The sequence below is a fragment of the Siniperca chuatsi genome, linkage group LG1 (genome assembly GCF_020085105.1).
Source record: "Siniperca chuatsi isolate FFG_IHB_CAS linkage group LG1, ASM2008510v1, whole genome shotgun sequence".
Taxonomy (NCBI): Eukaryota; Metazoa; Chordata; class Actinopteri; order Centrarchiformes; family Sinipercidae; genus Siniperca; species Siniperca chuatsi.
In genome coordinates, this window is record NC_058042.1 from 27,310,252 (window position 1) to 27,323,377 (window position 13,126).

Genomic DNA, 13,126 nt, shown 5'->3' on the forward strand with positions numbered 1-13,126 from the left:
CTGTGGAGCATAAACACACCAGTGGAGGACAGCTTTCCTTTCAGCAGAGCCGCTTCTCTGTTTAGCTTTCCTTCCACCAAAAACATCCCCTAACAGACAATCCAGACCTCCTCCAGCCCTGGCGCCACAGGAAGAGCCAAAGAGCCCTGGAACCTCTGTCTGTGGGAGGCACAATGCTCTCCCAACTCTGTTTACCTAAATCTACTTCCTCCATTCCCTCTACCTCAGGTGGCCTTAGAGCCCTGGTCACAAAAGCTCTCAAACACAAGGGCGATAAATACAACAGCAGGGCTCATGGAAGCTGTGAAGTCCATCACTGGTATTTCCCTATGACCAGTTTGTCAGAAAAACAAGTGGAAGGGAATCACGCCGGGACTCTGCGTCTGTTAGCAGTGATAAATGGATTCACATATTAGGGTAAACAAATGGGTAATGTGTGGATGTATATTTGTGAGTGCCTGTGTGCTTCATGTCACATAAGTGTGCATGTACGATCCTGTGCATGTGCACACTCTCATGAGATAGCAGTTTTATGCAGATGTTGATCTCATCCTATTTGAGAGCCACTTTGCGTGCTCAGTCAAATTATTCAGCACTTACTGCACGGGCCAGAGCACAACTCACAGGGGAACCTGATAAACAAACAATGAGAGAATTATTCAGGGTTTAAACACTTAAACACCCACTTCAGTAGAGCCTTTTAAGTGGGTGATTAAAATGGGCACTGAGCTCCCACAGAAAGCTCAGAGGACCTTAGCATCACCACAGGAGCCTGAGTCACCTAGAGTTTCTCCCAGACCCACTCACACACACAGCCCTGTCAATCCCTAATCAACTAACAGAAATTTCTTACATTCAGTAGAAATACAGTTTGAAGTACAGACTGACATCATCATCATCATACAATCATCATCTACCATATTAAAAATTATAACTCAATCAACTGTGACCACGGCTTTCTGTTCCTCTCACTCCTCAACACTTCTCCCTTTTCACATAGTCACTCTGAGAATTCATAGCAGGAAAACAAAGATGTAGTTAATAACATTAAGTGCTGCATTCCATTTAGGTGAGCTAGTTCCAGGGTCCTGGTATTTTGCATGCTGGATTACAGTCAGAGCTTACTGGGACACTTAATTGAACTGAGCCATCATTAATGTTTTTAGATACACCTGTGCTACATGTCAAAATGCCTACAGTGAAATAAGTTTACTTTTTCACTGTGAGGGCTGTGTATTAATAGAAAATGTTGCACATGCTATTGGGCTTTTTTTCAGTTTTATACATTTTTACATTTGCCAATGCATGTGTAATGAAAGACCTTCTTCTTTCAGTGTAATAAAACCAGCATGGTAACTGACACGTGGTCTCTCATATTTAATGTTGTGATAAATGAAAACGTATTCTTGAAGTACTGCCTCTTTCATTAAAATCAACATTAATTTGGGATCCCTAATTAATCTGCTATAAACACTATGATACTTGCATCGGATAGCTCTTTTCAGTTTGTCTATGTATACTGTATCTGTCCCTATCAAATAAACCATAAATAAATAATAATCTATCATAGGAATTATATAAAATGTACATGCCTAGTAGTAAAAGTCTTTGATCTACCATTTTGGCTACATGAAACTAGCCATTATCTATCAACTCGAATATTCAACAATTAATTGCTCTCCTTTCTAACTTCATATTTCAAGTCAAAAGTGGAAAGTAACACCTTCCTGAAGCTTTTCAAAATGCATTAGCATGTCTAAGGCATACACACACATCAAAAGGCTGAAGATATGCAAGCATTACGACAAAGATGATGATGTCAATTAAATGAACTCTAGATTTATATGGATTATCTGCTCAGAGTATCACACTATTTATACTAGGCACATGCTTATCAATTGCAAGCCATTTCAGTCTGAGGCTGAGTACAGTTTCAAAACAAAGGAAAACTAAATAGCCTAAAAAAATCTATATTTCTTAGAATTGTGAAATAAATGCCACCCTCAAGTGTGGAACAAAACCCTCCAGCCTAAATGAAACTATGAAAGGGCAGTGAGAGACACTTTGATCAACAGCTATCCATTGCTTCAAACTGAGCATATATTTGGGGAAACAAAGCACAATCTCAGCTGCTAATACTCTGAGATTTAGAGCACATTCCCCCAGAAGCCTTTGATCTCTGGAGTGCATCCGTACAGCTGACTCCAGACATACTGCACACACTCACGTGCACGAACATATTTGCACATACATGAGTGACAGTTAATCATTGCTTTTACAACTTTAAACATGTTATGGTTCTTGTTAAAGAATTACGAGACTTCTACAACTACACTAAAGAAATTCGATACTGCACTATTTAATAAAATCAGAATATGGTATGTGATGTATAATGGGCATCATGAAATACATAGAGAGATGGAGAGGAGATGCTTTAGCACAAAAAAAAGAGAAAGGTGGATAAACCAGATCAAATGTCTGCATGCCACTAGAGCTTCACCTTACTCTAAACTATTATCATTCTTTCACAGAAATCCTTTCCAGAAGGCAGCATTCACAGCAACCAAGAGTTATCCGCTCTGCTTTGTCACACAGGAGAAACTCCTCCAGCTTTTAGTAATCTATGTGACATACGATGCCGGATGTGACATTAAAGCCACCTGCACATCCTCGAACCTCCCAGTCCCCCAGCTACGTTGATGTCAGCCCAAGACTTCAACCCCATCTTCTCATGTGAAAATTAAGGGGGAAAAAATCACCAAGCCCTTCTATGGCCAGGTGCTACCCCTCCTCCCCAAAGGCTAAGGCTTTTCTTCTCTTTAGAGTGTGGCTCCAAACTTTTCTCCCAGCCTCTTCAAAGAGCAACAACAGGCCCTCGGTCCCTTGGGAGCACAGAGGGGGTAGAGCCCGGTGGGAGAGGGGCATACGTCACACAGCACGCACAAGAGGCCAGCCGGTGGGAAAAGAAAACGCACATGGAGAGGACAGAAAAAAGGAGAGAAAGAGGAAGAGGAGTCTGCATTTGAAAGGTGCTTTCAGCTTCTAGACAAGGGCCCTCGCTTTGTGAAAACGACAAGGAGAGAAAAAGCACAACAGCAGAAGCGAAAGACGAAGGGGGCGCAAAACCTGCCATGTCTTTTATCAGACTTGGAGGCTGAGGGAATGCGTTTAAAAGCTTTAGGCCTACTTCCAAAAAAACGTTCTACTTTAAAAAAAAATAAAATAAAAAAATCAAAGAGCTGGCAACCAACTGCGAGACAAGGGGGTTGGGGGCAGACGTTTCACTGTGATTCTCTTTTGAGTTGCATTCTGTCGTCAGATATACCTTTGCTTTTTTGTCTACAATTCCATACAAGTTGATGGAAGCTCGGTTTGAAAAAAAATAAGCTTTGGAATTGTAAGATCAGGGGCTTGGGAAGACTGGAGGTGGCTTTTACTCCACAGAGGGTAGGGCTTCACAGCGGAGGAGGAGCCATCAGTGTCACTACAAACACCTCCCTGAGTGGCCCACTTCAAATGCAGTCTCATTTCATCAGCCACAACCAACACAGGGCCACAGGGTAAACGCAAGAAACAGATGGAGACTAGGAGGGGAGAAAGGAGGAGAGGGGAGACCAGAAGAGGGGGAGGGGTATTTTAAGAATAGAAAGGGGTAAATTTGTGAAGAATAACCATTAAAATAGATTATTTTTTTAAGCTACTTTCGACATGCTACAAACATAATGGACTCTTCTTTCATCTGATTCCAAGAAAAGCAACCTAATAAACTCACCGACAGAAATTTGAACTTCCAAGTCATTAGTTGTGAAAACCTTCCCCCCTATCAATGCCTATGTCAGCGACATAATTCTACAGGGTGCACATAACATATCAAATTTATGGGTAGGTGTAGACACCATGCTGTACACAGGGGAGAAAGTGTGCCCGGACTCACATGACCTGGATCTCTAATGTTGAGACCCAAAGATCCACCTGCCCTCACCACTCACTCACTGTCTGCCAACGCAAACGCTGCATCTGACTGCAGAACTCATGAATGAGTCTGCATGGAAACACCATTAAGCCTTCAAGTGCGTCTTTATGTCTCAGTCTATCAGTGCGCACCCAACAACAATTTCCATTTAAAACCATTAACAAAGACAAACTGCTAATGTGAGCAGCTCTTCAAGACAATGACTTGTATGAAACCCGCATTGTTCCTACGGGGAATATGGTTTGGAAAAGATCAGATCAAAAGAATTCCAAGCATAGACTCCCGACTGTTGACACCCGACCCACATTCTCCAGGACCCTGGTTCAACTGGGTGGGGGGCTCAAAGAACAGCAGCTATAAATAACTGTCTCACCAGGTATTCTATACATAATAGACAGCTTTTAAAGCTAAGAGAGTTGACTCGCATTCTCTCGCCTATGAGTTTAGCTTCTGTTTTTATCTGAAAGCACCGCGGGGTCGAGCTTTTAAACTTAATGCAGCTTAATGTTAAGACTAATGCAGTTAAAGCATGTGATACCGTGGACATTTTCTTTACAGAAGGCTACAGATTCATTTTGAAGAATAATTCAAAATTTGAGATCACTTTGATCATTTAGAATATATATATATATCTTTTGAAGTAAAATGACTTTCACACATGGAATTGGTGCTTTGTGGTTTGGAAACATTGGGACCTTGTAACGTTTGTGCAACAGTACTAATGTGAACAAAAGGAGAAAAAAGGAACTAATAAAACATTAGACTGCAATGTTCTAAGACATACAAAAGTTGCAATTATAATATTTAGCATAGTGCATACACCACACAGGACAAATGTAAAAAGTACCAGTATAAAGTTAGAGGTCTTTTCAGGCTTTAGGAAAGCTACTGACAGCTACTAAAAGCTCTGACTTTTTTTGCGCAAGCCAACGGTATTAAAACACACATATAGTAAACTCTGTCGTATCTGACTGATGATCAGACCGATGAGAACATTTGTTTAAAGTGCAGTGAAAATTTGTGGGGGTACAGAAACGTAGAAAGTCTCGCCCTAGCAGTGCAGATGATCAGCACACTAGCAAGATAACCATCCAACTACAGAATATGTTTTAAAATCAACCATTTAGGCAGCCTGTGCAAGACCTGACAACATGTTTGATGTCCTTATTTTACAACTCAGCGCTATGCTGCAGTAGTGGTGCCACCGTGGTGAGTGGAAAAAAATGGCTAATGCGTCCAGAATTCTCATGCCACGTGTGAATAGACTGACTCGACATGGAATTGTCCCATTCAGATATCAAAGTCTGAATGCCAAAATGCTGGATGTTTGATTGTTGCAATGTCAAAAGCTCCATGTGTGAACCAGGATTTTTCTACCCTCTGAGCATTGCTTATACAAACCATGATTTCATAAATGTCTAGAAATATGTTCTATGGTACTCAAACTATGGCAAGAAGCAAACAAATAGTTTAATCTTAAAAAATTAAATATTAAAGATTTTGGATTCACTTGATAATCACAAAACAAAAGGGAAAAGCACCCAAATGAATACTGATGGTGAAAACACCTTTCTTCTTTTATTTGTTTTCCCTCAGAGCTATAAAACCCATTAGGCACCAAGATTTGAATTATTTATACAAACTGAGCTCCATTAACTCCACATTTTTCAAGCAGAGACTCCTATTCCATCCTGGGCCAAAACTTTGCACACCACTGTTGTTGGGAAAAGAAGCACATGAATATTTCCAGGAACAATGTAATGAATGTTTGTTTTTGTGGTAATAATGTATGGTAATTGCATGGTAATAATGTGGTTTTAAATGCTTAAATTGCACAAAGCGTATGAACCTCACTCAACACATAAACAACCATGTAAATGGCATGGCTTTTCTGCTGCAGCAGGGCGACATGCTCTAGAAAATAAATATAGTTTAAAGTGTTTCTCATAGAGCCATTCCCCAAAAAAGGGGCCGGAGACACAGAGCCTTCAATGCATGGGCTCCTGTTACTATATGAAGAAGTTTTCTGCAGCTTTGGGAACATGTCAGGATTAGTAACTTTGACACCGTGTGTGCAACATATAAAGCCAGTCCCGACCTCCCAATGCTTGCACGTCACCTCAGACCGGGCTATTCATAAAAAGACCACTACTTCTCTCATCACTAACCCACCATGCAACACCATGGCAGCCCTTCAGGCAAAGCAAAGCCATCAAAAACACCTTGCCGCAGAAGACAAAACAACGGTGGACTTTAGACCTGACTTAGGTGGGAATTAGTAGATATTTCAGTTGCCTAAGACTTCCTCAAGTTTGATGTTTGCCTTCTCCTCACCAGCATGCCGATAAACCCTCATACCAACAGCTCCTTTTTTCAAGAATCCAACCAAGCATGTGCAGTTGTGTCTTGCTTGCATGATAATCAGTTTGAATGCATGGTATAACATGACATATAAGCTACACGCAAACTGATACATGCTGTAAGACAAGGAAAAGTTTTATCATCATAAAAAGAAAATGAGAGGGAAAGAGAAGGTAAAATAAGATTGACTGTTTATTTCACCAAGCAGCCACATGCTAATGATGATAGGATTCTAGTTTTTCAAAACAGTGAGCAACTAAAGGAGCTGTCAAGTATTTTAAAAGGAAAATCACGCCACACAACATCACATTACAGTAGGTGCTCTAATGTGTTAAAATGCAAAATCCAATCCTGGATTCTGGGCTGCATTTAATAGATAGATGCATTTCTGCTCAAAGTGTTTGGATTGTGGGTGGAGGAACTGATTTTCCTTTTGTCTTGATGGGCTCCAGTTCCTCAAACATGCTGCCTTTGAGGAAGGCATCGCTAACCAAAGAGGCTTAAGGCTTCTCTGAAGCAATTCCAAAGGATTTCCTCACTTGACAACAACAGCACAGTGTTTACGGCAATGCCAAAATACAAAACAAGCATGACCTCCAACATTTCTCCCCAGCCTTTACAATCCACACTTGTCACCAGACTGTCACACTGCAATGCTTTCAACTCAGGCTTGATCTATTGTTACCTTAAAAAAAAAAAACTCACATAAGTGCATAGGATGATACCAACATTTGTTCCCTACATAAGTAGATGAGAGGTCTACCAATGGACTGTTAAAATCCATCGTTTCATTTCGCCACCATGAAACAGAAAAACAAAGGTAAGACTGTAACAAACACAAAACTGAGTGCCACTCAAGAGTGCCAGCTTGTGTTTGTGCAGTTATGTGTACATTTTAAACTTAAAGTAGCTACATCACTGATTGGCAGCATGGCAAATATTTCACTGTCTGAAAACAGTAACATTTAACTCCCTACCAAAAGTTTGTCCACCGACAAATCGTTGAGAAAGTTTGTCAAGACTTTGACTACATTAGAGGGGTAAGACTTCGGCAAAAGATAGCCATAAGCTGGAGACTAAATGCAGCCTCATGCAAAGCTCCTGATATGGTGAAAAGCCCTGAAGCGCACAGTTGAAAAACCTCGTCCTAATTATGTGAAATGCGCACACGCACCATGAGGAGACAATTTAGCAAGCATTTCTGATACGCAACTTCACCATAAATACGTGAACCTCGTGGGCAGCCTCGTACTCACCCGTGTAGTCAAACCGCAGTTATTCTTGTGGTGACAGTCCCGTTGCTCGAGGCGAGAGCTCGTGCAATAGTATTTCTGCTTCACGAGCCAGTCATCGATTCCCTTTCTCGCCAAACAGGCATTGACTACAAAACTGTCGCCTGAAAGAAAGAAGCGCATTTTTAAGAGCTACAAACAGCTATAAGCTATCATTTTCTCGCGCTACACTCATGTTTTCCATAAGTGGTCCATCTTCAAAGAGTCGGACTCTGCGCTGTAACGTTACTGCTGCACTACTGACTCTGAAAACTGTTCTGCTGTTCACAAACTGACCGAAATATGAGTTTATCATATAGCCTACGATAAGAAAATAAGCGCGCTTACCTTCTGGACTCTCCCTCGGTTTACAAATAGCGGCTTGAGAAAAAAAAAAAAAAAAAAAGTCAGAATGAATACTGTTACTCGAAAGTATCGCAGTACCAGTAAAAGAGCTATAGCTGTGATTTCTCTCAGGAATAAGAAACCTTACCATGTTTCGAGTGCAGTTTACCCATTTCTATGCATCGAGTTGGAGTTAAAAATCATCAGAAGAATATAATCCAAAGAAAAAAAAGAAACAGGCTATGATATCCAGACAGAGGAGCGCCCGTAGAGACCGAGAGCAGACTGCGCTCAGTACAGGACCGTATGACTGGAGAGCCAAACGAGCCTTTGATCCAGAGCGCCGCCACCGACAAGACACACATACAGGGCGACTTCCTGTCGACGCTTTCAGAATAAAAGACTTAATTGATGAGGCACTTAGGCTTCACAAAATAACGTTTAGCAAAATGAAAACACAGATGACATGTGGCCAACTGCTTTTCAAAAAATAAAGAACAAATATATTCACATCATTTACGCCATGATTTATAAGTTTATAATTTATGAAACCCGAAAAAGAAATGTTTACGGAGCCTATTTTTAAAATTTACTGTAAATCTATGCTAGTTGTAGTTAAACCATCGACTGAAACAACCGATCAGAAACATCTCCATACAGCCCATTTCGTGTTAATTTCGTATTTTTATTTCATATTTTTATTATGAAACCTAATGTCATAATTTCCGGTGTTTGTTGATTTTTTTCTGGCAGACTTGACGCAGCTCACTCAGCTCCCCCACCCTCCTTGTTTCTCTTCAAAGGGCAGAACAGGCGTCAAGAAAATCTTAATTTCAACCGCCGAAAGATCAGGATTTGCACCTCACCCCAGACTGCAAGCAAGTGCATGTAAACGCACTGAGTATTGTCAGTGGTTCCCAAAAATGAGGTCTGGGGACTTCCTGCAGGGGTCCCAAAACATTAGCAGGTTTGGGACCAAAAACCTCTGCTCAAATGAGTCCAAATCACACCATGTAGTTTATAACATTTTAGTTGAGAGCAAATAAGAGCAGCAAAGCGCCACAGTAACTTACTAGGAAGTAGTAAAAAGTTTGCCTCAGTGGAGCAGGACTGATGATTCCTTTATCATTAATTCAATCACCTACATCTAACATCACAAAGCATTCTACAAGATATTTTCCATAATTTAGAATTAGCCTAATTAACACCTTTGATAGAGCACGCCAGCATACAATTAAATGACTGTTTGGATCCCCTCTTGACCTCTTAAGTTATCATTTTAGTAAGAAACCATGCCTGCAATAATCCTCTCAGATGGGCTCCCTGCTGACAAAATCATATGGTATGGGGTTCTGTGGACAGCATGCATCTGTTTGTTTGGAGTCTTTGACATGAGAATAAGGTTTAGAAATCACATATTGTGGTCTTATTGGACTGAGGAAGCAGATGAAAGCAGGCTAAGATTCTTTTGAAGTCTTCAATTATATAATAAAAGACTGAAGCCACTGTGCTATGTGTCATGCCAGGCTGCTAGTGGCCCAATGCGACAGTAATTGATACGCACTGTGGGCAGCATCTTGTGAGAAAGCATTGGTAAAGGTTCTTAAGAGATATATAGCACTTCAGTGTTTAAAAGTTATCAATGCATGGTCTTATTTATTATGCATCTTCAATCTGTGACTGTCGAATGATCCCAGATTAGCAACATTGCTCTTTTTCACTGAAATGCAGTGAAAACCAACCCTCAAAGAGATCAATCAATCAAAAACATATGCATATAAAAAAGTGTATTTCTGTACAACAAACAAGAGAAAACATTGATCTATGATCTTTTTTCCTCTGCTATGAATTTTGCGGATTCATAATGTGTTTTCTTGATTATTCATGTCCAAAGAATCTTAATTTCACAGTAGTATTGAAATATGAAAATAAAATATGTCCTACAGAAAATATAGCATCTTTTACTCATCGCTGCAGCACTTCCATGTGTGGTTAGTCTTTATAAAGCGGCATGTGTTTTCAACTGTCAAACAAACCAATCATTCATCCAAGAGTAGAAAATTTAAAGTGTTTCTGACGTACTGTAAATAGATTTTATAATATCACTGCACACGTTTCACATTACAATGCAACAAATAAGTGCATCTTCAAAAACAGTACACTTAAATACATTTAATTAATACAGTTTTCATCAAAAAGGTTTTCTGAGGGTAGTATTGGTTAAAAGGTAGTGGGTTTTTTGTGTTATCAATCAAGTTGTAAAAAACATGCCATGTTTTTCAAATACTGGATGTCTAATTTTAGAGCAAAACTTGTCTCTTGTCATTTCTGTGTCATGGTGTATTTTTCCTTTTTAGTCTAAAAACAGCAGATTAAAATCTTAGGGGAGGCTTTGTTCAATTTTAGGACATAATCTTAAAACTAAGCATCTGTAAAAGCAAATGGACTTGTTGAAGTGCTGCTTAAATGGCAAAATAATCACCATTTTAGTGGATGGCTCACATGGTTGGGTGGTATGGCCTCTAAATTATCATTTATAGGCCTGGTTTTCCCGATCTGTAAACTTTATTACACATTCACAAGCTTGAATTTGTGAGATTTTTACAAATTTACACATTCAGATATGTGCATGCAATTTTTTTCAAATGCACACAAAAGGTGTGGTACAACTGCAAGCTGCGAAATTATTTGTGAACAGCATTTCACAAGCTCAAGATATTAATGACCCTTATTTGCTTCCATATATGGGTGCCGTTCTGACTCATAAAGCAAACTGAAAAGGAACGACATGCTGTATTCTACGGAGCCCCCTAAAGGTCAGGGTGAGGACTACTTTTGTATTCCCTCGCAATATGTTTTGCATCCGCTTGCAATACTTGTGCGTTACCTAATACCTAATGCATTTAGCATTGTTTACGGACACCTCACCTTATATGATGTCCATTGCAAAGAAGTTATCAGATTAGAACATTATCAAACTTCTGGGTAGGAGCTGTATGTATAAGGAACATCAATTATTGCTCTACACTTATAGCAACAGGCCCTCTACCAAAACCTGTTTCAGCACTGAAGGTTACTTTAATTTGTTTTGTGCAAAGAACAGAGGACCCTGTGCAAATACACAGTAAGTTAAGTTTACTTTCACTAATTACATAACCATGGATGCCTATTGAGCAGTAGTACTATATCAGCATACTTAATGCGCAGTACAAAGAAAAATTCATTGAGCTGATATACTGTTGCATTGCGCTGGGAGCAGCTGAGCGGAAATAGACATATGGCTCTCAAGGAACGGAGGAAGAAAAGTATTGCGAGGTAATGCGAAAGTATTGCGAAAGAACACAAAAGTTATTGCAAGAGAATGCAAAATATTGTGAGGTAACGTAAAACATATTGCAAGGTAATGCAAAAGTAGTCCTCAAAAGACTTCTCACCATGACCTTTAGGGGGATCTGTAGTATTTACTTACTACTGTTTTTTTCCAGGTTAGTGGGGATGCATAGCCTCTCAAAACCAACATGACAAAAACATAGTGATGTTCCCTTAGTGCATAATGTTGTTTTGTCATCACAGTTTTGTTGCTAAGCTAAATTATATTAAAAACAAGCGGTAAATCACCTGTTTCATAAGGTGCCGTCTATGTGCTGGGTTTTTCCTTAGCGGTGGTTGGCTAGCAAATACGCTCAGTGACAGCAACGTTATTGTTAATATTTTGGCACAGTGATACAGTTCAAGTTGCTAAGTTTTTAATCTTATCCTAACCTAACTTTGGCCAAGAAAAAGTAAAGGCAGAGTTATTATTTAACTTGATATCACTAGCTTGTTATGTTTGCTTAAAGTCTAAGTTTTATACTGTGTTGAATGTGTTTAGAATATGTACTCACCTGCTCATGTATTCTCAACTATCACCATGGGGAGTGCTATTGCATATTCATATCTATGCTAAAAATGGCTGTCAACTATAGAAAACTAGTATAAGTATAAAAGCCAGAAGCAATGCTTGTATAATGTCTTGTAATAACAAAGTAGTGGTCATAGTGAGTGAAACTATGATCTGAGACGTACATTGCTAAATGTGTTATGTATCTGGAATTATTCATTAGCTGCTTGATATTTGTCAATCTGAATGGACTCTGAACAGTAGTAAAACAGATTTTATTCTGGTCCAAAGACTGAAATAGAACTGTTGCAACTGCCCGCAAGATACATAGATACTACTCCAGCCCCACTAATTTCAGATGCACCCTAAGTTTGTATCCTGCATCTCAGATGTGTGTTACTGAAAAGCAACAAAATTATTGAGTCTTTCTTTAACTTCTGTACTGTTGCCTTCACTATCAGCAATCTCTGCAAGCTTGTAGGAGAACACACAAGTAGCCCATGCTGACCAATCACCGTTCTTGCGGTCCCCACGTGGTGTCTCCGTAGCTGCTGTAGCCCCAACATGTAGTTACATTTTTGAGGAGGCACACGTCAGTTATGGCACAGCCTATGGCGCATATACTCCTTAACGGAGAACTGTAAATCCAGCTTGAGCCTTCATAGAGTTTAAAACATCAACTACCTGCAGAAGAAGCAGCTAATAGCCAAAGGTGAGATATGCAAATATAACTGAGTTGGGATGATTTCTGGGGAAGTCAAGATCAAAAATATAATCTGGCCCCAATTTTCAGGGAAGAATTTTTACATCTTTAGGGATGTGACTACACACTGGACACGTGTCTCTAATGCAGCCCTCCAGTCGCATTTCTACTAAACAGTGGTTTCCGCATCATGACTCTATCATCACATGTTGTACCAGGAGGAATCAGGCTCCCCTTTGAACTAGTCTGCCACAGACACACAGATGAGCTTGTTATTATAGCAACTCGCCTGAATTTGGTGGGAAAGAAGGCCTGTCCCTCTGACACACTTCCTGTCCTTTGAAGAGGCCAACGGAGAGATGGCTTTGCGGGCCCTATTTCCAAGCTTCGCCTTTGATGCCTGCGAGAGAGGAGGCGGCGGGGGTTTAAAGCCAGAGTTCCATCTCATGGACATGAACCCCCAAACCTCCAATCAATCCCCATTATCGTGGGATGCAGTTATTTTAGCTTGACACATCATCAAATCAGAGAAATAAACAAAGTAAATATTTGGCTCTTATTGAGGCATTTGTCAAATCTGGTGGAAATCTGTC

The 13,126-nt window shown here is 40.0% G+C and overlaps 1 protein-coding gene across 2 annotated transcripts in view; it reads right to left on the minus strand.

Annotated features, from left to right (window-relative positions):
• Positions 1-8,288, minus strand: part of nkd1 (NKD inhibitor of WNT signaling pathway 1) — a 33,840-nt gene extending 25,552 nt beyond the window's left edge. Inside the window, exons 1-3 of one of the 2 annotated variants that reach the window (XM_044170614.1) lie at positions 8,099-8,288; positions 7,954-7,986; positions 7,591-7,730 (exon numbers count right to left, since the gene is read on the minus strand). In XM_044170614.1, coding sequence (XP_044026549.1) covers positions 7,591-7,730; positions 7,954-7,986; positions 8,099-8,123 — 198 coding nt within the window. In that variant the 5' untranslated portion in view covers positions 8,124-8,288. The remainder of the gene's footprint in view (positions 1-7,590; positions 7,731-7,953; positions 7,987-8,098) is intronic. The other variant, XM_044170527.1, reaches the window with a different exon arrangement.
• Between the last annotated feature and the right edge of the window lie 4,838 nt (positions 8,289-13,126).